This window comes from Mytilus californianus, unplaced genomic scaffold, assembly GCF_021869535.1.
Source record: "Mytilus californianus isolate M0D057914Y unplaced genomic scaffold, xbMytCali1.0.p SCAF_9, whole genome shotgun sequence".
Classification (NCBI taxonomy): Eukaryota; Metazoa; Mollusca; class Bivalvia; order Mytilida; family Mytilidae; genus Mytilus; species Mytilus californianus.
The window spans coordinates 77,354,117-77,381,612 of NW_026262745.1; the positions used below are offsets into that span (position 1 = coordinate 77,354,117).

Consider the following 27,496-nt stretch of genomic DNA (forward strand, 5'->3'; position numbering starts at 1 on the left):
CAAAAAGTGAACGGCCAAATCAAATAGGACGTTTAACATGTTTAAGTTCATTATTAAGGTTTTCCTTGCTTGAAACAATAGCTTAGACAATTATCATGTCAAATGTTCAGCTTGTTGAATAAAGTAACAATTGTAAGGTTAAGTTAAAACAATGATTTTTAAAATATATTTTTCACCTCATCAACATTCTGGCAGCGCCTGTATATGGCCGATATATATCCCAACGCAGACGGTATTATACAGGTTTTGTTTTGTATTATGATTCCTTTGTTAGAATGTTATAAAGAAAAATTTTAAACCAACTGTTTTCACAAGTTTTCTCACCGCTATAAACATATATATTACACAGATGACTGAGGAACTGTTCTGGTTGTCTTTGCCACTCCTTTCTATTATCATCGAATGTGCCATTACAAAATGAGACCTAACACCAAATGAGACGTATCACCAACTTTACCATTCCAGAGCATTGAAGGTCCCTCCGGTTTTTGTTTGGTTCGTTTTTGTAATTCCCTAAGTTTTTTGTCTTGGGTTTTGTAGACTGTTGGGTGTCTTTACGTCGTTTTTTTTTTGCATTGTCTTTAAGGTTGTCATTTCGTGTTTGAGTTATGAGTTTGAAATTCACTTTTGTAATTTACTGCTCTCCTTTAAATGACTTAAAATAACCAATTTGAGGTTTTTATGAATGTGCATCAGCTGCCATTGGAATATATTTTGGCGTAAACATTAGATTCAACTTGTTTTCTCTCAAATAATATCAAATGGTTCTCACCATTGACTATATGCATTTGACCGCATGATTTACAAAGTAACAGTATACAGTACCTGAAGCGAGTTGAAAATTGCAAATAGGTATTGGAAAATGACCAGATCATCATTAACAGAAAACGCTCCTAGTACCCAAGTTACTCCAAACAACGGCAGTATGACACAGATACTTTTTAAACCAATTCTAAAAAAGCGCATGTAGCTTTTATCTATTACACACATTTGTCAACTTTATGCTATGGCGTAAAAATAATTTCAGAATTGTTCAAACAATAGTCTAGCAGTTCAGTAGTTTTTCAGTGATTTACCTGTAACACTTCATCTTAATAACGAATTGCCTAAAAAGCTACTGAACAGTGCTGAATTAACTGCAAGCTAATTGTATGATCAGTACTGAATTCGCCGCAGGGGATAAGTCCGAACATTGACGGAAATACTTAACATAACTGAATAATATATTGTTCGGACTTTTAAGTCATCTTAATATCAAAATGATCGTTTGAGAGTTAAAATCATTACTAGAGCTATATTAAACTTATTTGATGTTATGACAATATTAACTTAAACGTTAAAAGATTGTTATAAATTTGCTACCAATAACAAACTTACTTAGATTTCACTTTTAGTGTTTTCGCAGCTAACCCTCTACTGGTCATCATCTTATACACAGTAATAATGATGATAATGAAATTAATCTGAAAAATGCGATATTGAAAAAGAAAATAATAATTGATAATACATTATTGGAGAAAAAAAAATTGGTTTTCCTCCTGGGAATTTGATTTTTATTTTTATTTTGGTGCGTTACTCAATCTTCATTTTCTTGAATTGGTTTTTTGGACTTATATTCGTAATATTTGCATGAAGTGTGAACAAAACATAATTTCCTGTCAATTAATCATCACAAAATTGAGGAAGTAAAGAGACAAAAAATCACATCTACAATATATATGGTTTCATGGTATTCATGAACTTGCAATGTTATCGTCCTTAAATACATCCATACATACCAAAATTACAAGTAACGCTGGTCCAATGAAAGCCCAGATGAGGTAAGATTCAAGGGTTAACCAACAACTGAAATGATAAGAACAATCATCCTGTGGATTATATATGTATTTCATTTTGCATTATTCTATTATTTTACAAACGCTAAGAAAATGGACACAGAAAAAGGATAAACAAACATGCGCTTTTCTGATGAAGGTTCGTCCAGAAAAGATTTTCAGACGCATGTAATTCATAATGTGTATTTTTTTTTTATGCGATTACAACAATTGTTTTATAGGAATGCGAGTGTGTGGCTGAATATGGTATATAATGTTATTTTAGAAATAAGTTCTGATCTAGAAGATCATAATGAACTGAACTTATGCGTTAGTTGTATATGTTCGTCGAATGCAACGGGATAAATAGAAAAATGCAGCCGTACGCAACGCATCTTTTCTTCTAAATGAGGTGAAGCGTCTCAATCTTCCAGATCATACCAACTGAAAGTGTTTTCAGTCTTAATTATAGAATTCAAATTATAGTCTGTTGTTTTCCCTATTGGTGTTGGGTAGGTTGGGAATTAGATAGGAAAATAAAGTCAATATTTTTGAGCATATTTTCCAACAACAAACAGAAAATCCACGCAATAAAATACAAAAGGATTTGTTACACTATTCCCGAAAATAGATTTTTGGTTAAACAAATCAACAGTTTGCGTATGAAATATTTGTCAATTGCTTAGGATTTAACGAATTCATTAATATCAGTTATACGTTATATCTATAAAAGGCAGTATATTGTCTGACGTTGTCCTTATTCAAAGCAAACAAGAGCTTATTGATCCTTAATGTTTTCCTTTATCCTTTGAAATTTATCCTTGCTGACAGACTTTAATATGTTTGTGCCTGCCTCGAGTGAAGTTAGTCATAGGTTTTATCCAAAGTCTTGTCAATGCAAGCAGCTTGAACATTGGTATTTGCTGTGTCTCTGATAAGCAGGCAGGCAGCATTGAGGAGCAAATTCTAAGACTGGTCGCCTTGTGTCAGGATAAAGTATTTTGGATGTCAGCCGTGTGAATCGGATTTTTTCATTCTGGCACTGCATATCGGTTAAAACTAGGTTTATAATTATGTAAACTACAAAAACATTGTCATCCTTAATATGCGATTAATTTGCCCCTGCACTTAAATCAGCCATCAGTTAACGTCATTTCCATCATCATATACTGATAACATTTTTTTATTTACAAATAATGTTTGAAACAACATATATGTCCACTACCTAACTATTTGCATATGTCTTTGTATAATGCACTAATTGATAAAAACTGGTAAATACGTACAACTGTTCATTGCCATATCCTTTAAGTTTAGTCACACCGGCAGAAATCCCAACTATACAAGCAGGTGCAACTGGAATAAAATAAAATCCCTTGAATATAGTGAAGCTTACTTACCATCTTTATAAGTTTGTTTACACAGTAATATTTGAAATACGGATTGGGAAAAATAGTACATATCCGTTGTATTTATTACATCCTATTTTGTTATAAGGACTTCCGCATGTTTTGCTTCACGCTTTGTGATTTTGGTGTTTTTAAATCACCTTTTTCTGGGTTTCCCGTTTTTGATGGATTTAATGGTTTCGTAATGATGCTTGTCCTACACTGACTTAGATCTAAAATATCCTCAAATTTCTCTTGTTATCATAATAGATGAAGGTTTATAATGACCTTTCAGTACTTATATCAAATAGCAAACAATAGTTCCATAGGGCATAGCAAATGAGTCATCCAATTTTTTTTTAACTTATTTAATAAGAAAACAGCATTCGCTTTGCTAATCTCATTTCCGTATCAGAAACAATTTTAATTTTGGTAGATTTGCCCCGTTAAATTGGAATGGTGTTGTATATGTGCTTAATACTTACTCCAACATGCAGGTATCAGCTTATGAACTATAGATTTGGTTGGGAAAACAATTACTACCATTCTCACTATCTGAATACCTTCAGCAAGCATCAGAGCAAAGTCTGTTAGGAACATATAATGCAAAGCAACTGCAATAGCTGTGCATACTACCTTTAAATAAGATAAAAACAAAATTTCCAAATATCTACATGCAATATTGCGACAAATGTTTGGATGTAATAAAGCTATCAATTTGACATTTGCTATATAAAACTGCATCCTTCTGATCGTATATTCAAAACAACATCATTGTTTCTGAATTTCACGTAACAAAATATTGACAATATTTGTGTGTACCTAGTGAAATTTTACCAAGAAATATGTGTTCGCAGAATTCCAAACGGTGTCATACAAATCTTTCATGTTCAGTTTTAGTCATGAAAGGTAAAATCTATGTAGCAGATATTCCATTTTAGCTAACACGAGTAAACATGTTTAATGGACATCGTGTTATGATATAAAAGTAATATAGCGCCTCTGCACTATTTTTGTTCTGTACTAGGTACATGTGGGTTAATTAGGCCTTGATGCAATAGAACGAACACTTTATCTTCTTCTTTGACCGGAAATTTCTTTGAACCTTGCATTCAGGGTATTTGTTTGTTGTCTCCTTATTTTGCTGCCATTTAGTTTTATGTATTTGCTGTAAGTTTGCTTTGTAAATTATTATATATAAAACATCAGATTCATCGAAATCCGCATAAACTTTTTTAAATTGTTTGCATAGGTCGGAGTTTCCTCAAGAAAAATGTTTGCCATACAGCCAGTGGAATGGTATTAATATGCTTTATATTATATATTTTGAATATACGCAATAATTTAAAATTTATATATGCGTGCTAAAATTTTGTCACCATTGTTGGTTGACAGATATGGACACTGATGATTAAAGTATGTTTTGAATTAACAACAACTGTTTTGACTTAGCCACTAGGGATGTTGAAATTATCCAAGCTTTTTGTGTTGTGTTTGGAGTTTTAGTTAAGTTTAAGCATATTTTATTTCCTCAAAGTAAAAAACATCAGGCACAAGTGAAGCATACTTATAAAGTCTTCTCCACAATACAATATATTTGATTATTCAATTTATTAATGTGTTTGTAGACTTCTGTCTGCTTTCAACTAATGCTTTTGAATATTCATTCGGTATCTGTCTCCTCTTTTTCAGTTTTGAATCACGTGTATCAACAGTAATATACTATATGACTACTTTCCTAGTTTTCTTACTTTATTTTCTGTTCGTGTTATGCCAGCTAAGAATAGTATATACGACAGAATTAATGCCACACATAAGTTCATCAGTGTTTTTGTTCTATCATTTCCCAAGTACCTACAGAAAAAAAGTATAATAAAACACGAGGAATTCAATATTTTTCATCTAGAGTTTTGTTTTCTCCGTAGATGCAGCAGGTCTACATATACATAAAACACTTTTTTCCATTTACGAAATGCACTTATCTGATAAAATCCATGTTAGGTGATTATAGTATAAAGACAGAAATAAATTTTTATTCTCAGTGTGATCATTTACTTTAATTTGTTGAAGGTTATAACTGGCCGCTAGGTACGCCAACCACATTGACGTGTCAGCCTCCGCATGGGGTTTTTGATTGTGTGAATACTTGGCCATTATTATAGTGATTATTTGATTACAAGACCAAATATGTCATGATTATTCGATTATTTGATCATCTGTGACTGTATTTTTGATTATCTTGTTTAAAAAATAATTAATGATTATGTGATTATATTGACAACAAAATTGTGATAATGTGATTACTTAGACACCCCCATGGGGAGGGGGAGGGGGGCTCAGTTGTGTACTGTATTTAAATGAATGAAGTCAAAGTCTGCATGATTGCTCTTACACAAGGCCTTTTAAATTAAAACAAAAAACAAGTGTTTTTGAGAGAAGTATATATCTATAATTAGTGTTATAATTATAGATAAGTATACGTGACATGAGGATAACTATGATATAATTATGCTGATAAGAAAATTTATTCATAATGTATGTTTTAATAATATTTCTTTTCTACATTAGTAAATATAAGAATTGATTGAAAGATTAATGATAGAAAACAATCTTTACGATGATTTGATAATATTATATTTCAATGGTCCTGACGAGGAAGTGTTGGGACCGGAGGGGGTCTTTCATTTTCTTTTTTTTTTGAATTTTTTTTCTGTATTTTAGTTTTTGTTTTGCCTACTATTTTGTATTTTATATATCGAAGCATCAATACGTTCTCTATTAACAATTTACGTTGCCCTTTATTGTCCATTTTTTATCCTATTATTCTCTACTCTGTAAACCCTATCTCGAACCTTATATGCATGTCAACAAAATATATAAGCATAACTTACCTCCAAAGAACGAAATGAATAAGAATTGTAATGACCAGAAACAAAATCGACACTCCACATCCGATGGCTGATATAAGGCTCAGTGGATCATGATGAGACGATGGCTTGAAAAAAATGTAAAATTCTATTTAAAAAAATAGTATATTAATTGACAGTTTCAAATACTTCTGCAAGCTAATTATATATTCTATCGAAAATTGTCTATAGATGTTTTTTTTTTACTAAAATCGTGATCAAAGTCAGGTTTGAATCAATCTTTGTTAGTCTAATGTGTTTCTTTCTTTTCAATTTTGGTTCATTTGTATATTTCGGTGTGAAATGTGGCGTCCATTTACAAAACTAATATACATTATTGTTATAGGGCCAGCTGAAGCATTATGCCGACGCAAGATCCGGTGGAGGAAATTGCTTATTGCTTTAAATACATAGGCCTGTTGATCGCTCTTTGTTCGGGTTGCTGTCTCTTCGCCAATATCAATATCTCTTTTAAAAAAATTAGATCCATCTGCATTATTTATTTTAAAAGTCTTGTGTCCTTGAGTTGCATTCCTTACTAACGATGCATACCGATGTATATATTCATTCATGACATACAAATGTATGTCGACGAAAAGTTTGTTTTCTTTGTATTCAATTTGTAAATTCAAAAATATTTCTAAATGTATTTAGTGATATCTTATTGTAGATCTTTTATATGTTATTTGGCAGAAATAATTGAACATACTGTCTTTCCTGGGCTCATCAATATGGCAAAATTTGTTGTGTGATTATATTCACATATCGTATAAGAATCTGTATCTTCAACAACTTGTGAACCATAAGACGACCAAGCTCCGTTAACAGTATTCCTATAAAGTAAGTGTAAAATATGTATTATGGTTGTACTTATATTGCAAAGTTACGTCGCAGACTAACTGTGAAAACATTACATTCATGTTAAAATGATCTCATGTTGAAGGTGTTTCAAAAAGATGATGTTTGAGATCAAACTGAAAGTTTAGAATACAGGTTGGTCATTCAACAAAACCAAACAATACAAGGAAAACAGAAGGGGGGGGGGGGGAATCAATATCGACCATCATTTATGGTCCCAAAAAGGAAACATAATCTTCCAATTCAGATATTGTGTCTTCATTAATATATTGATAAATATTCCATAATATATGTCATTTATTGTAACTGATGAGTAATGTGCTTACAAAATAAATTCAAACAACATTATTTTCGTTTATAAGACACATTTATAAGACACATCAATTTAAAAAAAAACAATTCCATGATAATAGAGACACAATGAGAGAGTTGAATGGTTTCATATATGCTTTACCCCACAATATTTGTCTATTTCTCTCTCATATTTGATTTATATTGAAACATCTAGCAGAAAATAGCACACTTACTTTTTCGTAAAAGTTTTTTCTCTCATTTTGTCATGCGTGACATATCAAGCTTACTGTGTTTTAATGATTGTTGTAGTCGATATGGCTAACATCCAACCTGTTGGTTTCTAGTAGACAAAAGCCTCATTGGCCAACAGAACAAATGTCCTTTCTGTAATACAGACTGAGATACTTACGGAGTACTAAAATTCCAATGTCCACAGAATGGTCTGGTGTACTTTCCCTTTTTAAACAGAATATTAGAAACACATGTTAATCTTTACATTTGAGGAATGTCATCATTTTCTGCAAGTTGTCATGTGTTTAGGTTTTGTATACGAAAAAAACCCCTGTCTTTGATAATTAATTTCAGGTATATAACTTATTTGGAGTTTCATATTTATGTTTCTTCGTGCTTATGCGGCCTGCAAGTTTGTAGTTTTGACAGCCTCACGAACACTCACAATTATTAATAAAAAAAGTTATTGTACCTTCCAACACAACAAACAAAATGAAAAATAGGCGTTACCAGGCGAGTCAAACTGAGGATTTTTGTAAAAAAAACAAGTTTATACTGTAATGTCATACTTAAATGTACAGCATATTGTATAGCTTTACATGATATAGAAATAATAACTTGTTTATATAAATGCGAGAAACGTTTTGTTAGTTATTATTGATTTGCATAGTTACATTCTATACACCCAGTCACAATTATCAATAAGAAAAAAGTTATTGTAATTTTCAAACATAATAAATACAGTAAACAATTATGGGGATAATAGTCGAACTAACTGAGTTTTTTTGTAAAAAAAAAGACATTTCTACTGCAATGCTATATTTAAATGTACAGAATGTTGTATACCTGATATAGAAAATAACTTGTTTATATATACAAAAGCGAGAAAGATAACCATTTTGCTAGGTAAAATTGATTGCACATATTTTTTTACACCCAGACAGTTTCATAATATAATAGATGTAGTTAGACTTAACTGTGACAGAATCATATAAAGAGTATTTAAGCAAAATATTGCTTACCAAAAGGTGTTCGAATTTTATGATTAAGGAATAATTTGAACAAGCTGTTCCATGAATCGTAAAATCAGCTACAATAGAATTAACATTATAACTCCCATTAAATGGCTTTATTTCCCTGAAAATAAAATACACCAACTGATGATTAATTATATAAAACAAATTAAAAAATTTTTTAGGTTTAATTCATTGTACAAATGTATATAATAATGTCGAGTGTTTTTGGAAGAAGCTTAATTGTTTTTAAATATGTACGAAGAAATATGGGTAGCAATGGTATTAAAAAAAAGAAAACAAGACACATTAAAACATAAAAATGTATACACAACATGAATAATAAAATTATTTGCCGGGTTAAGCATCTAGACAAAAACCTTAGCGTATAGAAAATTGACAGTTCACCATATAGTCTTCAAGTTGATGGGATCAACAAGTAAAAAATACCTAATTTCTACCCAAGTTTTAATTGTTCAATTTTGAACCTGATGAAATGGTGAATGGTAAAGTATGAGAGATACATGTAGTTTGTTCTAATAGATAAAAATTTCAGCACAAAAAACAAACCTGAAACTTACCCATTTAGAATTAGATACTCCGGAAAAAAACTTGAAATATTTCTATAAAATGTGCTACTATATCCCGTCAAACCTGGAAAAGAAATACTGAATATGCATCTTATATCGTTTTATTTAGTTTCTGATACATCCATACATATACTTCTCTATGACTTCCCCCCTTAAATATCAAATACGAAAATGAATTGTTGTTTGATGGCTCCTCTAAATGTAACGAAAATGATTCATGCATGTATTCAGACGATAAAGGTGGCAAATATTTCCTGCATGTTAAGGACGAGAATAAATAAGCAATAAACAAGATAGATAGGTCATAAAATAGATTACGTCCGTGAAGAAGGTCGGGGAAAGTAAGACTGCCACGGAGAAACTATGGTTATATTTGATAAGGACAGAAATTAAGCCTTGTCACCAACGGAACCATCAATGAGTTGTTGCAAAGGTTCTTTACGTGCAAAGAGCACAGAGCCCTCTTTACACGAGGCATTGAATTTAATGTCCCCATTCTGAACCGACGTGAATGCTAACTTGTATATCTCGCACAGTCGATCGGATGCTGCACGTTGGTGAGGGTTTCATTATCGGTCGGCGGAAGAACAATTGTGCTATGATAACGCACTGACATGTAGTTAAAGAACAGCATGTTCTGATGTCAGACTGTATTTCATTGTCTTTTCTTTTATTTGCATATCTTTATTATGTTTTAATTGTTTGACTCGAAATATTTTTATTCGATACATACTAGCTAATATCATCATATTTATTTCAGACACCAAATTTAATCACATATGCTGTCTAATTCATGGGCGGTCCATAGTGTATCACAGTAAACAAAGGTATCTATTATATCAAATCAAAAGTATGCCGTATCTGCTGAACATTGTGGTCTTGAAAAAGAAATACATATAAGCTTCGTATTATTTTCTTAAGTTTTATTTGTTCAACTGTCAAACTGAAACCTCAAATGATTGCAATACGAAATATCAACAATCATGCTACATGACAACATCAGCGCATTATAATATCTGTCGACTGTCAATTAAAATGAATGTACAAAATCTGCTTTATTTCAAACGTTTAAACTTTTTTCTTCTAAAAGATCTTGTCTTGGGTGTAAGATATAAAAATGACTCAAGATTCCTGTGTTTTGCTTTTTGAAATGTGTATAATCTATTTACCGCTACATATGTTCTTTTTCAGTTTTATTTCAGTCGCTGATTCTGCTATCCACGAGTTGGACGTTTTTAGGCGATCAGGAACAGTTATCTCATCCACACTAGCCTTCCCTACTTGCATTACTGAAATAATTGATTTAACATGTACATAAATTTGGATTGCATAAAAAAAAAATATTTAAAATTTCATAAAATATAAGAATCCGATTAATGGTTCTTTGATGCTTAATAATTTCGTATGATCTAGTTTCGTACTTGGTGGTTTTTACATTAAAAGAGGTCAACGTCATAAAATCATTTTTTTTTTCATAAACATGAACTGAATATGCGATTCTTCTAGTGGCAGCATATTATTCTAAAGAATGCAGTTCGGTCTTCTTCGATTTGTTATCCTGTCAAAATTTTGAATAATGTAGCCTGTATTATTCATGCAAATTCGGAGGCAACAGTATTGCCTGCAAAGTTTAAACGGCTACCGGAAAGATGAAATGCAAAATTAAACATTCGTAAAACCTTCATCTATTATGTGTATTACAAGTACAAATATAAAGGTGAAATGATTTTTCTCTCTCATCTTTTAAATACAAGTGTTAATTGGCATTCCGGTTTTACTCACATCGAGTTAATCACTCTTAGTACACAGAAAGGCTAGTACACTCACATTTACACAAGCAAATTACAAATTGAAGTAAAAAGCAATAGTAGCACATTAGTCAAAATAGCTTCAAAACGTACCAACGTTTTCTTTTGCAACAACAAGGGAAAAATTACTGTCAATAACTTCATTAAATGCATTATTATACTCCGTAACCGCATTTACGAGTGGAGTGACACCTCCTGACCCCTGAAGAAAAAGAAATAAATTAGTATATATATAACATTAAACAAATGTCTGCAATTGATAGCGGTGCCACTATTCAACCATTCTTGAATTTGCCAGAAAACATAATTCACACACTTGCACACTTTTTGAGGTTGTTTTTTTTTCTTATATATTTTTTTGTTTTATTCGATCTTTTGTTCTCTTTGTCGAAGAAATACCCGACTTGTCCCGTTGATTGATAGCGTTTAATATTGTGAGTTTTTATGGACTTTCGAGTTTTGAATTTGAATTAGATATTTGTAATTTTGTTTTACTTTTACACACAATTAATATATTGAAAGTTGCAACAAATAAATGTTGTTTATGGTATTTTTTTCAACATTATAAAGGAATAAAAAAAAGGGGCCAACATTTTTCAAATATACATCTTATAGCAAAATGTTAACCTGATCGTTAAGTTCTTTCCATTGCTGATGGTTTCTTTCATCAAGTAAATTATCGCATAGAGAACCAAAAATCTGAAAAAAAAACGATTTTAATTTGATAGATAGGTGAAGGCAGTGCACACCACTATGTTATCATATTTGATCTGCGGTTGATAAATATTGAAATGTATACTAAAAATGTACTGCAAAAACGTGCATCGGTCAATATCTTAAATCAATCATTGTCAACTTAAGATGTTGCATATACATTGAATGTCTATTTTCGTTTACTTAATCTTTCAATTGACGAATTATTTTTGTGTGATTAATAAAAATCCAAAAACATGTTTAGAAGACTGTGTTACAAACAATATATCAACAGACTTATGTTTTCTACTGTATATATAAAGCTGTGTTCTGCCCTTTCGATTGAGTGTTCTATATTGTTATGTACCATAACAAAATATTGTGGTTACAAATTTATGATTTTATAGACATCTTATATTTGTTAAGTATGTTGTCATTTATGTTGTTATAAAAGTAGGTTAGTTAGACATTGCTCAACAATTGTATATGAAAAGGTAAAAGATACCTTATTTGATGACACGTAGACTTTTAAATATACCTATATCATGTATAGTAAGGTAGATAATTATTCGACGCACGATATTAAATCTTTTCAATACAATATATTTTAGGAGAATAATTATATCTATACATTAAATCATATCCATTTTCATACACTAACTTAAACTAACCTTATCTGATTTTGTAAAGGTTGAACGCTTTCTTTTTTCGGGGGCTATAATTTTACAGTTTGTTTTTAGTCCTTAGTAGAATATTTATTACTTGCTTTTAAAAATATCGTCATATTTGATTTGCTATGGGATCATTGTGTTATTAATTTACGTTCACTGTCATTTACACCATATTTCCAATCATTCACAGTTCTTTACATTTAAAAGGTTCTGGTAAAATGAAATGACAGTTCATTTGCGTCTAATATCTTCACCGTTCCATATAAAATTTAGTTATAATAATATATGACCTATGCAACTAACCTCTAGTTGATTAACTTCAAGTTTTTCTTTGTGGTCGGTTACATAATTGGCAATATCATTCAGTACAGCTGATGATGTAAGCAGATCACCAGACCGCAACTCATCATTATCATTTGTTATATTTTCTAGATCTTTCAGAATAATGGTCAGATTATAATCACTCTCTCCAGACAATAGCTTAGCTGTCTAAAATATTTTAAAACTTTATAAGATGACCATTCTTTGTTTGATTAGATTGCTGCTCCCAATTTAGATAATCAAATGTGTAAGTTTATTTATAAGTAACATCGTATATCTATTATCATAGCATGCACAAGTGTATAACTATTCATCTTCTTACTTTTGTTCGTATTTTTATATTTTTGATTCGAGGGGCCACGGATGAGTCTTTATTAGACAAAAATGCGCGTTGGGGGTACAAGTCTCGTATCTATGATAAGTTTATTTTCAATCAAGTAACATCGCTTTTAGCAAAATAAACATAAATCGGTAATCCTTTTATAGTAATTTAATGTTTTCAAAACGCAAGTTATGCAACTCAAAATGATCTACTTTTAAATCTAAACATCAAACTCAATATATTTAGCACACATTTGAGGGAGGGTTAATGATTGTAAATACTATATGTTGCGAATAAAGGAATTGCAATTCATAAAGCTATGCTTCGATATATCAAACGCGACAAGTGGTATTTTTCAATGAGAAGCATGTGTACCAAAAGAGTCATAAATAAACTGGATGTAAGGCTTCATTATTTTACAACCGTCGACACTAGACACAACGTCGACACAACGTTTATAAAATGTTAGATAATGTAAACTCTATGTGCGTAGACTAAAGAGTTGCAAGGTCATACAACAATGATTCCAAATGTAAAACGAGACTTAGAGTATTATTCAATGGGATATATGTTACCGACCCAGCGACATATATAACCTAAAGATATGTTTTAAAATGATAGGAAGAACAAAAATAACACAATATATCAGTCTACTTCTTATAGAGAAGTAATAAATACTTTCACACAATGTCTATGAGTTACAACAATACTACAATTGTACCACTGAACCTGTCAGATGTTATATATGTATGTTGTTTGTTTTCAATGGAGTTCAAGAGTGCAGTGTTAAATATATTTTTTTATTGTTCATGAATATATGTATGGTTAAGAATACAATAATTTGATAGATGCTTTTGTGCTTTTTTGTAAATAATTGTTATTTTGAAATTGTAACACAGTGATGACTGCTGTACCCATATTTTGACTATTTTATTTATAATGTCTGTTTTGTTCACGCATCGTTGTAAATATAACGGAATTTGATAAGACTGTCGTACAAGTGAGAGGTTTAGCGCTATAAAACCAGGTTCAATCCACCATTTTCTACATTTGAAAATGCCTGTACCAAGTCAGGAATATGACAGTTGTTGTCCATTCGTTTGATGTGTTTTGTCATTTGATTTTGCCATGTGATCAGGGACTTTCCGATTGAATTTTCCTCGGAGTTCAGTATTTTTGTGATTTTACTTTTTTTTTTTTATAAACTGCTGACTAATGCGCTGATGGCATCCTGGAGGACTTTCTCCAGTCGTGGATTCGAAGTCGTTAGTGTTAAACATATTCTGTTATTAAAACGACTTTGGAAAGTATTTATTCTATGCCGAAACAAATAGTAATTGTTAAATGTGTAAATCATACTTCAGCATTGTTAAATTCTATTCATTCATAACATACTATAGATTTGTTATACATTGTATGAACTGTAAAAGTGTATAACTATATTGCACTGCTTACTATATTTAATGTAATTTGAATTGTTCTTGATATCTGTACGCTGTATTTCTTTTAAAATAAAGAATATACTATAAACTATTGTATGTAGATTTGTCTTTCTGACATATTATTCCATAATAGCGATTGCACAAATATCGGATATATATCATGCATGAACAAGCCAATGTGGTCATCGTAAATACAAGGTTTACCTGTTCTTTCAGTTGTTGTATTGATTTACTTATACAATGGAGGTAACTCGGTTCCTCCCACTTTCCATCACTACTACAGTATCTCGAAGCATTACCCGTGTATTCACCAGTGCAAGGTACGACAACTATTGTGTTTTTTGCTGTCAAACTCCATGTAGTATTGAAGTTGTCCACATTTTCTCCACAAAGATTTGCTGCATCTACAATAATATAGTAAAACAGTCACTGAAAATGTAAAACTTATTCTCACAAAATTTAACAAAAGGATATAGACAAATAGTAATAAAAGATTTAATAATTTTTGTATCTTCTGTTTCGTAAAGTTCTCAAGTAGAAAAAAAGGGATACCATTGCCAAAATCACAGAGTAGACTTCGGGTTATTTCTTTTTTTCAGTTATAAGAGAGAATATATAATGAGTAACACTGTATTAGTAAAATGTATATTTCTTTAGTAAGGTTTCTTTTGGTTACCAACCCGTGAACCGTGACCATATATTAGATACATATTCTAAACTAAATTAGTTGCAAATTCAATACTAAAGTAGAAGCAAATTCACAACTCATTTAAAAGCAAATTCAGAATTATACATGTGATTCGTATTCAAAATAAGAATGTAACTACAATCAATAAAGTAAAATAGATAATGAAAACAATGAAATAAAATTTAAAAAAAACATAGTTGCATCAGATGTCCAAACCAGCACGAGAAACTATGTTTGGGCTGAAAATAAAGACACTCAAAAAGTTATTATATGGTGTACAACAACTGATAATGCATTATCATTTTGTCAAAAGGAGGTTGGCCGCGGTAAGTGTGTTTGTAGCCACTGACAAAGTGTTGTAAATCCAGGATCTGTTAAATAAAAAATAAAACAGCAGTATTAAAAATACCAAAGTAAGACGGATTGATGGGTTTAAATATGTACAATAAACTCAACGGTCTTACCTTAGATATATTCAGCTACGTCCCTGTAAATCAAGTGTTCAGAGAATTACGAGGAGTGCTATAGATGTAGAAAAGTATATGCCGTGAAATCAAATTAAGACATGCTAGCTACTTTTAATAAATTATTGCAAGTATTTGTCTGATAACCCGATTTAACGGGCTTGCACTAAACATAGATTTATAAGAGATAATAAACAACTTAAGTAAAAAATAAACATGCAGTGCATAAATTGTTACTATCAAAGTTATTGTGTATGCTGAGTTTTCATGTACCGATGAGTTACATCAGAATTAAAGCAAAATAAAATAAGTACTTTTCATTGATGATCTTAGTTACAAAAATGTAAGCGCATAAAACATGTGTGCCTGCTATCGATAGAATATAAATGATCATGCTGATGAATAGAAAAATCCTGTATATTAATGATCAAAGGATACATTTTCAGTTCTTGATTCAGAGGAAGTAGCCGTTCTGAGATAACGGGTAGCTTGAGCTGTTCCTTTTATCTATTTCTCAATAGTCTTTTAGATGCAAATTGAAATCTAAATTGTAAATAAGCTTTAACTTTAATTTTGTATACAATAAACTAAACAATTTGACCGAAGATATATTCAGTTACAATGTACGTCCTAGCAGATGTGTATTCAGACAAACTTTAAGGGGTAAACAATATAATTTAACAAATTAAGACATGCGCGTTACATTGAGCATGTTGAGTAATAAATATACTGTTGCAAGAATAATAACTAATTTGCCAATTAAACAGTTTGTTAATAATTGCGACTCTTTGGTGTTTACTTGCTAGACAGCATACATGTAGGCCAATTACTGATTTGTTTATATCATTGGTGTGATTAAATGTGATTTGTACGCCTTTGTATTATATCAAAACAGCAGAAAAAACTATTTTATTCACAGTAGAGATCAACCCAACATGAGATGTACACCTTTTTTACATACATGTACTAGTATTGATAAGTCCAAAGATTTATGTATAACGGCATTAGTATACCTTATTCAATACTACATTACAGGGCCTTTGGCATACTACGTCATAGCAATCTGTCCACCAATACTTTCAATTCAGAGCCAATTGACATTTTATTATATAACCGCCTTCATCTTTGACTGAAAAATAAGTTAAAGTAGATAAACTGTTTACATCCATCTTGGATTGTATAAAAACAGTTCACAATCGGTCCGGATTGTAAAAACAGTTCACAATCGGTCCGGATTGTAAAAACAGTTCACAATCGGTCCGGATGTTTTGTTATCTGCAAATTTTGAGCCAGAGTATCAATAATTTGATTTAAATTAAGAAAAATAAGTTATGCATTGCATTATTAAGACTGTTCTAACAAATACCAAATATTTAACTTTGTTTGATATGTTTGGATCGGAAGTTTAATGAAAATATTTACTTCTTGATGGAAAACAAGTCTGGTGACACCATTTTAGCACACCTGCCCCCAAAAGGGCCAAGGGAGCTTTTCTCATCACTTGTTGTCCGTCGTCCATGTCGTCCGTCGTCTTCCGTTAACTTTTACAAAAATCTCCTTCTCTGAAACTACTGGACCAAATTTAACCAAACTTAGCCTTAATCATCCATATGGTATCTAGTTTACAAAATGTATCCGATGACCCTGCCCATCAATAAAGATGGTCGCCATGGCTAAAAACAAAACATGGGGGTAAAATGCAGTTTTTGGCTTATATCTCTGAAACTAAAGCATTTAAAGCAAATCTGGTCAGGTCAAGATCGTTCTGCCCTGAAATTTTCGGACGAATCAGACAACCAGTTGTTGGGTTGCTGCCTCTGAATTGGTATTTTAAGGAAATTTTTCAGATTTTAGTTATTATCTTAATTATTATTATAGAGATATCTCAACTGTAAACAGCAATAACAAAATGAATAATGTTCAGCAAAGTAAGATCTACAAATAAGTCAGCATGATCAAAATGGTCAATTGACCCCTTAAGGAGTTATTGCCCTGTACATAGATATAAGAAGATTATAGTCAATTTTCAACATTTTTTTGTTAAATTATGTAATCTTTTACAAAAAAATTATCCTCTGAAACTACTGAGACAAATTTAACCAAACTTGGCCACAATCAGCATTAGGGTATACTGTTTAAAAAATTTGTCGGATGACAACGTTCCCAACAAACATGGCCACATGGCTTAAAATAATACATAGGGGTTAAAAGGCAAGTTTTCAACAAACTATCGGCATAACCATGGGAACCAAATGTGCCCTCTTCTTGCCGACTTGTTCCTTTATCCTTATGAGGCTTACTTCATACAGGAACTTATTAGGAAGAAAGACAAGAAGTGAGCAATATCCTTTTACTTTACTTTCCGCTATATAGATGATGTTCTCTCACTATATAATTCAAAAATCTGCATTTTGAAAAATGTATAAGAAAATTCGAATTGAGGAAATACATACCGGTGATCCTCCTTTAATACTAAATTCTATTAATCTGATGTATACATTTTATCAACCATGTATTTTCACGAAATAACTATAAACTCATCTGTTTACATTAATTAGGATGTGAGATCTACAGTGGTACCACCGGTAAATTTTGAAGGGTGTCATAGTAATCGTTAAAAGCTAGTCATTAATGAAAGCCCTGTGTTGTTTTTGCAGATATTGTTATTCAAGGGAAACAAATACTATTTCCCAAATTAAGACTACAAAAATGAATATCAATTATTGTAATTAACACAAATTGTGTATGATTTTTTATATATGTTTGAAAGTAACAATTACCGTGTTTTGATCATAGGTCTAATTTTCATTTGCATTGAGTGCACATGTTTGGTCAATTACTAATCGAATACTAGTAGTGGTACTTTTAAAAAACTTTCTACAGACTTGTCGCAAAAATGGTCAGGTAAATCTCGTCGAAAAATAGTTTATATATATTTGCTGTGAAAGAAATACACCGATAACATTATGTAATTATTTACCATTAGAATTTCTGGAATTTTAAAGATAATTTGTTCAACTGTTAAGGCATTATGAGGTATACTAAGTTATAATTTACTTCAGTAGTGACTGTTTCAAAGACACAAAGAAATCATTGCATTCTACCTATGTTTATTTTTATAGGATTCCGTAGAACAATGTCAGCATTCAACGCTAAAACAGATAACAGGTGGAATACAGTTGATAATTAAATTAAAGGCTGGCATGATAGAAAATAAAAATAAACTAAAAAAACACTGCACGAAAATGTGTGATTGACTATAAACACTAAATTGTAGAAATACTTAAAGAAAAAATACAAAACTAGACAAAATATAAAACCATATAAAACAAGACTAAAACTAACAAATGAAAAATAAAAAAAAACCAAAGACACCAAACAAAGAACATTCTGACGCATTCGAACGTTAGACAGTACTGTTCGTCCAGGAGCGATCATCGTATTACTTTTTTATGAGTAAACTTTTTAATAATACGTCGATAGAGACAAGGACATAGTGGCTTTCACAGTTAGAACATGATATACGTCATTTTTTTCGAGCTATATAATCATTAGAGCTTCAAGAAACGTGTACAATGTACATGTTTTGTCAATATTATATTCACGCCGATGTAGAACAGAAATGTACTCGCTGTTTTTTATCAAATAATTACTACAATTTAATTAAACATTTGCGTGTGTTGAATCTGTTAACCTTGATATTCCCGTAAGTAAATAGACCAGAACATATTGTTAAAACAGAATTTAAACGGTCAGAGTAAGGCAATTATCAAACTTCAATTACACAACGTTTTCGACATTTAATACGTTGTTACGAAATCATTCTTTTGAAAAAAACTTCCGTTTCGAAGCACTTGACTAAGATTATTAAGATAATAAGAATTAAAACATATAATAAGAAAAATCGATTATATAGTGTAGTCTTTTAACTATAAATATTATATTTAATATATCTATTATAGCAAATAACAACAGTTTTATATTAATAGATACTGCCAAATCAGCCAGAGCACCTGATTACACCCGATATCATAGTTATCCGTTCAGTGTTTTGTGTGGTCCTTTTTTAACCATCGTACTATTTCTATTGATCGATGTATTGTTTAATAGTGCCCTTTGCAACATACCCTTTAAATGTAAAAACTACCTACGCATTTTGTTAAAATATGAGAAAGTAAAATTAGGTCAACAATCGAAAAAATATACTGAAGAAAGCTTACAACTTGATGGCCATTTATATCTAACGTAAAACAAGAATAAATTATTACACAGACAATTTAGGAGTATGTTACACAACCTCACCATCAACTAAGGTTCTTGGACGTTATGCAATACATGTTTGATTATTTACAGCGTCGTATTGCACGAAACAAATACAACGCCGATTAATAGTTTCATTCGGTAACACCATCAATAAGGAATACAGAAAGAAAATCAGTGTAACAGTTATGTATACGATAAAAGGAAGCTATACGTTGTTATTTGTAAACAAATCTTCTTTCACAATCGAACACATCATGTTGCCAATACATTTTATATTTACCTGAATGTCTTTGTACCACCATGTTATCGTCCCATCACACAACCACACGGGATTGATTATAACCAACACATAAACAATAATGTCGACGAACATATTTTTTCAACATTAAAAGAACGAACACTTATGATCAATTATTCTGTTTTCGCGACCTCTCAACTATAAGCATTATGGGTATTTTCGTTTTTTTAAATACGAGATTGACAGGTATTTAAACGTACAAAAAATGTGTTATTCTAAATAGGTCAAAATGTATTTAATATATATTTTGGTAATAACAATTCTTTATTCAATAAGGTATGAATAAAGAATTGTCAATGACACATAACATCAATATGCATTTCTCCTTTAAGAAGAACACAGTTCAATGTGGAACACATACTTTCATGTTTATTGTGGTTGTGTATGTAACAATGGGGAGGTGTTGTAATGCAGAAAATAAAGAAATTCATAGTATTTGATACATTTTTCTATTGCAGATAATTTCAAGTCCAATAAATAACGGTTTAAAAAATATTCTCTATAAGAATTATCCATCGTCACAGTTAATATATACTGTATCATTCTTATAACAAGAATATATATATGAATAAGAATTTGAGCAAATATTGTTGACATCACCAAAATTGTCTGTAAACATTGCAATACCAGTCCTTTAAGATTGATTGCTTGTTTTGGCTAAACGTTCAGTGTCTAATATGTCATGCCTGTTCAGGACAAAAAGAGGTTTACAATAATTACAATAAGTAAATCCTGTAATTGATGTTATAGAGGCCGTCCGCAATGAAGGTCGGGGAACTTTTGATTGTTCCTAAAAAAGGAGGGTACATTAGATAACCAAATTTGAATTTTTCTACACGTAATGGCAATATTTCAATATATAATACGTTTTTGCTTATGTTAAACAATAAGTATATGATCGTAAATATTTTCATGAAACGTGTTGGCACTTAATTATGTTGTATACAATGTATTTGCGGTACCAGAAGCCATCATATGAAAAATGACTACAATACAATGTATATGTATTTTGTTACACCACCAAACGGGGCTCATTAGTGTTGTCGACGTTGGATTTATTTAAGGCAAATTATGGTTTGTTTTGAGTGGTTCCATACACGGTTTGTTGTGTTCGTGATTTGTAGTGTGTTAGAAACTGCTGTTAATGTACGTGTATCCTTGAGAATTTGACTGACTATATTTGTAATCTCCTGTTGATGTGTGAAACAAATTAAGACAGCTTTGAATATAACTCGTTACAATATCAATAACATATTTTGTAAAAAATACACTTTATTTTAGAATACTGTACGATAAAGATCGTTTTGCAGACATGAACTTTTCCATAAAAATTAAATCCATCTAAAAAATAACTTCGCCAGAAAAGTTAACGATCCCATGATACCGCAAACACTCTAAAACGGGTACAAAATGCAGTTGTTAAGGTCACCATTCAATTGTTTTTATGCTATACTAAGTGAAATAAGTACCGATTATCAAATAGTCTGCATGTTGATATTGTAAAATATCAGCTGCGAGTCACAATATGGAGCTTTTTGTTGAATGAGAGGAGTTTACAATATCAGTATGCAGATAACCTGATAATCGATTTATCGGGCTATATTTGCCTCTTTTGGAAGTGTTTTCTTAGTTTTAACAGCAACCGGTAGCTGACTTGTTAAGTTCGGGTCAAACTTATCAACGTCGTTCAAACATTATGCGTCGTTGGTGTGTTCAGGTCAAATTACGTATTTGACGTCGAGAAGCTGTGCAATTTTATTAAGAGTTGAGCAGAGTGATATAGACAGTGGGACGATTAATCATAATACATAGTGGATACTGTTTGATGCATTAGCTACAATTTCTTTTAATATAGATTCATTGCCCGGCTTTAGCTATACTTTTTTGACCTATTTGGTTTATAGCTCTTCGTCTCTTTTAATAACTTTTGGATATTCAAATATTGTGGCTTCGAGTATCACTGACGATACATTGACTGTCGAAATGCGCATCTGGTGCAGAAACATTGGTACCGTTTATGTTATTTCAAGGAATGTTTTGTCCAAATCAGAAATTCCTTTTCGTTCGGTTTAAAGTTTTAACTATTTGATACTCAATATGATAACTAAAAAACGACATTTAGGATAATAGATTGACCTTTTACATTAGACAATGTAGAGGGAAAAACGTAGGACGGGCAAAAAATTGAAAAACAAGTAAATGGTCAAAATGTTTACTGAAAATGTCTGCCTGCTGATATCCCTAGTGAGGACTTCCTAGGAACTTAAAAAGGATAAGAAAATAATGTCTTCATCTGGTGACTTTGTGATAAATAATCTTTATAAAGGTACACAATTTCAAGGTGAAAGTACTTTATCTATTTTTGTATTAAAAGAGCAGGATCTAAGTACAAAGCAGCAATATATTTTACTGAATTTAAGGTATGAGCTTCCACAAGGTACAAAATGAGGTTCTACCATGTACTTTCTTAAGATAATTACCAAGTAATCAATATATTTTAAGATGACGAAGGTTTTTATGTTACAAATGTATGAAACATATTCTACTTAAAAGGGGAAATATACTGTATTTTCTCACTGAAGCAATATTATGTTAACTATTTTCACTACTGGGTACCCACCTTGAGATAAACAGAAACACGTATCAAAGAAATGAACAGAACAATGTATGCCATCACCTCAATTAAAGAGAACGGCAAAAAATATCAGAGGGACATTAAAACTCAAAAGTCGAAAATAAACTGACAACGTCATGGCTAAAAAAGAAAAAGACTAACTGACAAACAATAGTACACAAAACACAACATAGAAAACTTAAGACTGAGCAACACGAACACCACAAAAAATTGGGGGTGATATCAAGTGCCCCGCACGGGTAAGCAAATCCTGCTTCACATGTGCCACCCGTCGTGTTGCTAATGTAAGTACAAACAAGTTGATAAGTCTAGTTCTATAGTCTGTAGATAACATTCGGGAAAAGGGTACTGGATTGTAGTTACGACATTATGAACATATCTACTATTATCAATGAAACGGGTATTATATTACTAACAACCAACTGGTGATGGCGTCTGTACAACTTGAGAAGGGATCATTTCGACTTCAACATTTGGAACTCATGATTCCTTTTTGGCAGTAACTATCTTTCAAGGAAATCATGATTGGAATTACAAGCCCTGGAATATCATATCAACTTTGATCGTTATGGTTTAGGAATAAATCTGCTTGTTGTAAATGATCTTTGCAACCGATTCAGCATTACACATTACTTTGAATGATTATTTGCAAAGAGCAATCCCGAACCCCTTTTCGTCTTATCTTCAAATCCTAAGTCATATACACAATGATGGCAAAATATTCTTAAAAGAACCCGATGTTTTGTAAATCGGTCAGCCTTTTCATTCGAAGAGTCCACTATCACTTACTATATATTAGTCTAGGCGGAGGCATCGCATTCATATATTCCATTGTATTCTACAAATATACTGATTTAGTGTGCGTAGTAATAAAAAAAGTTTATTATGTAATGATAATTTTAATAGATAAAAATATTGTAATATTATAATTACATTTTGTTAATATAAATAAAAACTATGTCCTTTTTGAATTAGTAACGTACACTTTATAAACTACTTTATACCAATGTGGTATGCTCTTTGTTGTGTCTTTCTCTGTTTCATGGTATGAATCGAATCATTACTACAATAAACACTACTAATGTGTCTCATAAGTTCTATTAGTAATTTGCTAAGACAGTTAATAACCATCCTGCGAATAGGCTGAATTGGTATATTTATATCTAAGATTGGATTGTACATTTTGGTCTTGACTTTCGTTTTTGTAATTTTTCGTTTCTTTCTTCTGTACCCGATTATCGTTGATGCGTTGTTGTGTTTTGTTACTGTCCTATATGAAAATAAATAATTACTTGTATATTAATTATGTACTATTCATATTTTCTGAACGTTGATAATGAATCGGTTATAGAAAAGGCTTAGAAAATATAAAATATATTATTCGTTTGTTTTGTAATGTCGGAATTAAGCAATTGTTAGGCAACAAAAGGTGTATCCCCAAAATAAATATCAATAGTATATGACAATGCAACTCATTCCAACTTTAAAAATGATTTCGTTTACATTGATTAATTGATTGGTGTTTAATGCCATTTTCAGCGGTCAGTTTTTATTGGCGCAGGTAGATTGAGTACCCGGAGCGAACCACCCACCTTCGGTAGATAAACTGACAATCCTTTCAATTAAGATTGGAGTTGAGTGGACCTCCTCCGTACGGGATTCGCACTAACAACTTATGGGTTGACTCGCTAGTGATACAGTAGTTCGACTACTTATACCACTCGACCACCGTGGCATCACTTTAGTTTTAAAAACAATACAGAAATATATATCTTTTATATTATATACGTAACAATACTTTGGAAAATGCATTTCTAAAGCTCAATTAAAAATGAAGCTGTATTGGACGTATGCAATACATTAAGAGCGAACAAATACGAAAGATCAGAATGCAATAGGCAACTGCTTGTACATGCACATATAATAAACTATTAATAAGGTTGATAGTCATAGCATTACGACAGGAAAAAAAAAACATATATACTAATTACCTTATCAAACTAAACTGGGAACAATGAAAATGCACTTAGTTTTTCTAAATATTGATATATTGCTGTATTTGCACTTTTTGATAAAATTCATCTTATAACTGAGAAATTTCGGTTTCTGTATCATTTATATCAAATTCAATCGGATATATTTTATAATCGTTGTATTTTGGTATGACCCAGTTTCTATTTAACTTTTAACCACTGTGATATCTTATATACTTACATAATTAGATGAATCAGTAGATAATTTAGAATCTGATATACTTACATAATTAGATGAATCAGTAGATAATTTAGAATCTGATATACTTACATAATTAGAAGAATCAGTAGATAGTTTAGAATCTTATACACTTACATAATTAGAAGAATCAGTAGATAGTTTAGAATCTTATATACTTACATAATTAGAAGAATCAGTAGATAGTTTAGAATCTTATATACTTACATAATTAGAAGAATCAGTAGATAGTTTAGAATCTTTTATACTTACATAATTAGAAGAATCAGTAGATAGTTTAGAATCCATGCGATTAGCGTTTCGTCGTTTTTGATATTTACGGTAGCCTTGTCTGACCTATTCACGATATGAAATATAAATTCACACTACAAATTCATATTTATTTGATATAACCTAATTTTATAGCCATTGTTTAATATATATAAGAATATGAAATGAATTTTCTTTTAATGTGTACAATATCTATAGAGTCTAACGAGTAATGAAATTTGCTATACTGGGAAAAAAGAATAATGCGATTATTGTTTACATAATAAAGGCTAAGGTTTAATATGTAAAGTCTTAAACACGGTAATCTGTCATAAGCAGACCTGTCATCAGGTCTGGTCAGTAGCAGATTTGTCCACAGGTCTGGTCAGATGCAAACCTGTCCACAGGTTTGGTCTGTGGCAGACCTGTCCTCAGGACTGGTCAGAAGCAGATCTGTCCACAGGTCTGGTCTGTGGCAGACCTATCCTCAAGACTGGTCAAAAGCAGACTTGTCCACAGGTCTGGTCTGGAGCAGACGTGTCAATAGGTCTGCAGCAGTCCTAAAGAAGCAGACCGTAGGTCTGGTCTACCAACAACGACGTTAACTTGCGTGTCTGCTTACAATAACTCAAGTTAACTTGAAAAGCAGTCAACAAGTCTTCTCCAAGTTAACTTTCGGACAGGTAAGGACTGCACCCATCTGTATCAACATATAGCAAAGGAAAAGAATGACATGTGTTACATTATGATCAGGATCTACCTATCCTTCCATAGCATCTAGGATCATCCTTGGTTTATGTTTCGGTTTATGTTTTACCGAGTCATTTTTAAAAAAAATTTTCGTTTAAAGGGAAAGTTGGCTTTTAGAGTTTTCAAATACCTCTGAGTCGTTAAAAATGTTCCTGGTGTTTTAGGTTTATTATGTGTCTTTTTTACCAGGATACATTTCGAAACGTAAGTAATGAGCAAAATGGAAAGAAAAATCATTCAACTCTAGTTTATAAGACACAGCTTTTACACAGTTTATATTTTCTAATGATGATGATAGATTTGTATTTCAAAATAGTAATACAACATATGAAAAACGATTTATTTCCATTATTTTTATGATGAAATAGTTTAATTAACCTTGTAGACAATTTTAAACAAATAAAGCTGATATATCAAACAAACAACGTTTATTTTGCATTTGTCTGAAATTATTATTCATTTATGTTACATTAAAATTTAATGTTTCAGATAATATATATGCATATGATAAACACTGTCAATATCTGACTTTTCGTCGAACGTTTGCTTTCCATTGTTTTAAGATAAATACCTGCTTATTCAAGAAACAGTGAAACAGACATATAAAAAGACCCTGTTTAAAGGAAATAAAATTAAGATTACTTCTAAAACAATAAAATCAATGATACCTGCATATAAGCATAGACAGGAATTACAATAGAGACTACCTCCATTTCAAAACTTTAAAAAATATTTCCGTTCTCCATTTTTACTGTATACCTAACAACATTTTTTTTTTCTTTTACTTGTGTACATTATTCTGTTTGGCGGCAAGGTTATTTGTTTAAGGTTATGGTTGACCTTTAGAAATTATTTAACATCTCACAGCGGTATACTACTGTTGCCTTTATTTATTCACCCCTTATTTTATTGATTTTGTATTTACATTGTGTCATTGATCAAATTTATTCGTTCAGTGTATTTTCACTTGTGTTAATATGTCTTTTGATTAAGTAAAGCCATTTTCAATTGATATTTTATAGTGTGTCTTTCCATGTTATACATGTCATAATGTTATACTATTGTTTCGGGTAAGGGTGAAGGTTGGTATTTATTAAAACGTTTAAACCCGCTGCATTTGTTTGCACCTGTCCTAAGTCAGGAACCTGATGTTCATTAGTTGCCGTTTGTTGATGTGGTTCATAAGTTTTTCTCCTTTCTCGTTTTTTATATAGATTAGACCGTTGCTTTTCACGTTTGAATGGTTTTACACTAGTCATTTTGGAGCCCTTTATAGATTGCTGTTCGTTTTGAGCCAAGCATTGAATGTCTTTTACATTAAATAAAAAAAAGAAGATGTACCTATAGTATGGTTGTCAATGAAACAACATTCTATTTGCGACCAAATGACATTAAAGTTAAAAACAACATGCATATTTCACCTTACATATTCTTTTTTTTTATGATCAATAAACCAATGATTTAGAATATGAACTTGCCATTGATTTTTGTCATAAAAAAAAAAATTCTGATGTTCAATTATTGGTGAAGTAAATGTTTTAAACATGGTTTTGATGTTACTATACG

At 31.2% G+C, this 27,496-nt stretch overlaps 1 protein-coding gene across 6 annotated transcripts in view; it reads right to left on the bottom strand.

The window, feature by feature from the left end:
• The window catches only part of LOC127716289 (adhesion G protein-coupled receptor B2-like), a 62,910-nt gene that overhangs the window by 5,240 nt on the left and 30,174 nt on the right, over window positions 1–27,496 (bottom strand). Inside the window, exons 13-23 of one of the 6 annotated variants that reach the window (XM_052222447.1) lie at window positions 9,086–9,158; window positions 8,514–8,628; window positions 7,670–7,716; window positions 6,818–6,941; window positions 6,094–6,197; window positions 4,954–5,056; window positions 3,688–3,838; window positions 3,101–3,170; window positions 1,779–1,845; window positions 1,378–1,463; window positions 826–952 (exon numbers count right to left, since the gene is read on the bottom strand). In XM_052222447.1, the coding sequence (XP_052078407.1) occupies window positions 826–952; window positions 1,378–1,463; window positions 1,779–1,845; window positions 3,101–3,170; window positions 3,688–3,838; window positions 4,954–5,056; window positions 6,094–6,197; window positions 6,818–6,941; window positions 7,670–7,716; window positions 8,514–8,628; window positions 9,086–9,158 (1,067 nt within the window). Of the gene's footprint in view, window positions 1–825; window positions 953–1,377; window positions 1,464–1,778; window positions 1,846–3,100; window positions 3,171–3,687; window positions 3,839–4,953; window positions 5,057–6,093; window positions 6,198–6,817; window positions 6,942–7,669; window positions 7,717–8,513; window positions 8,629–9,085; window positions 9,159–23,578; window positions 23,970–25,183; window positions 25,268–26,501; window positions 26,544–27,496 lie in introns of those variants that run through there. The other 5 variants (XR_007988847.1, XR_007988848.1, XR_007988852.1 and 2 more) reach the window with 5 other exon arrangements.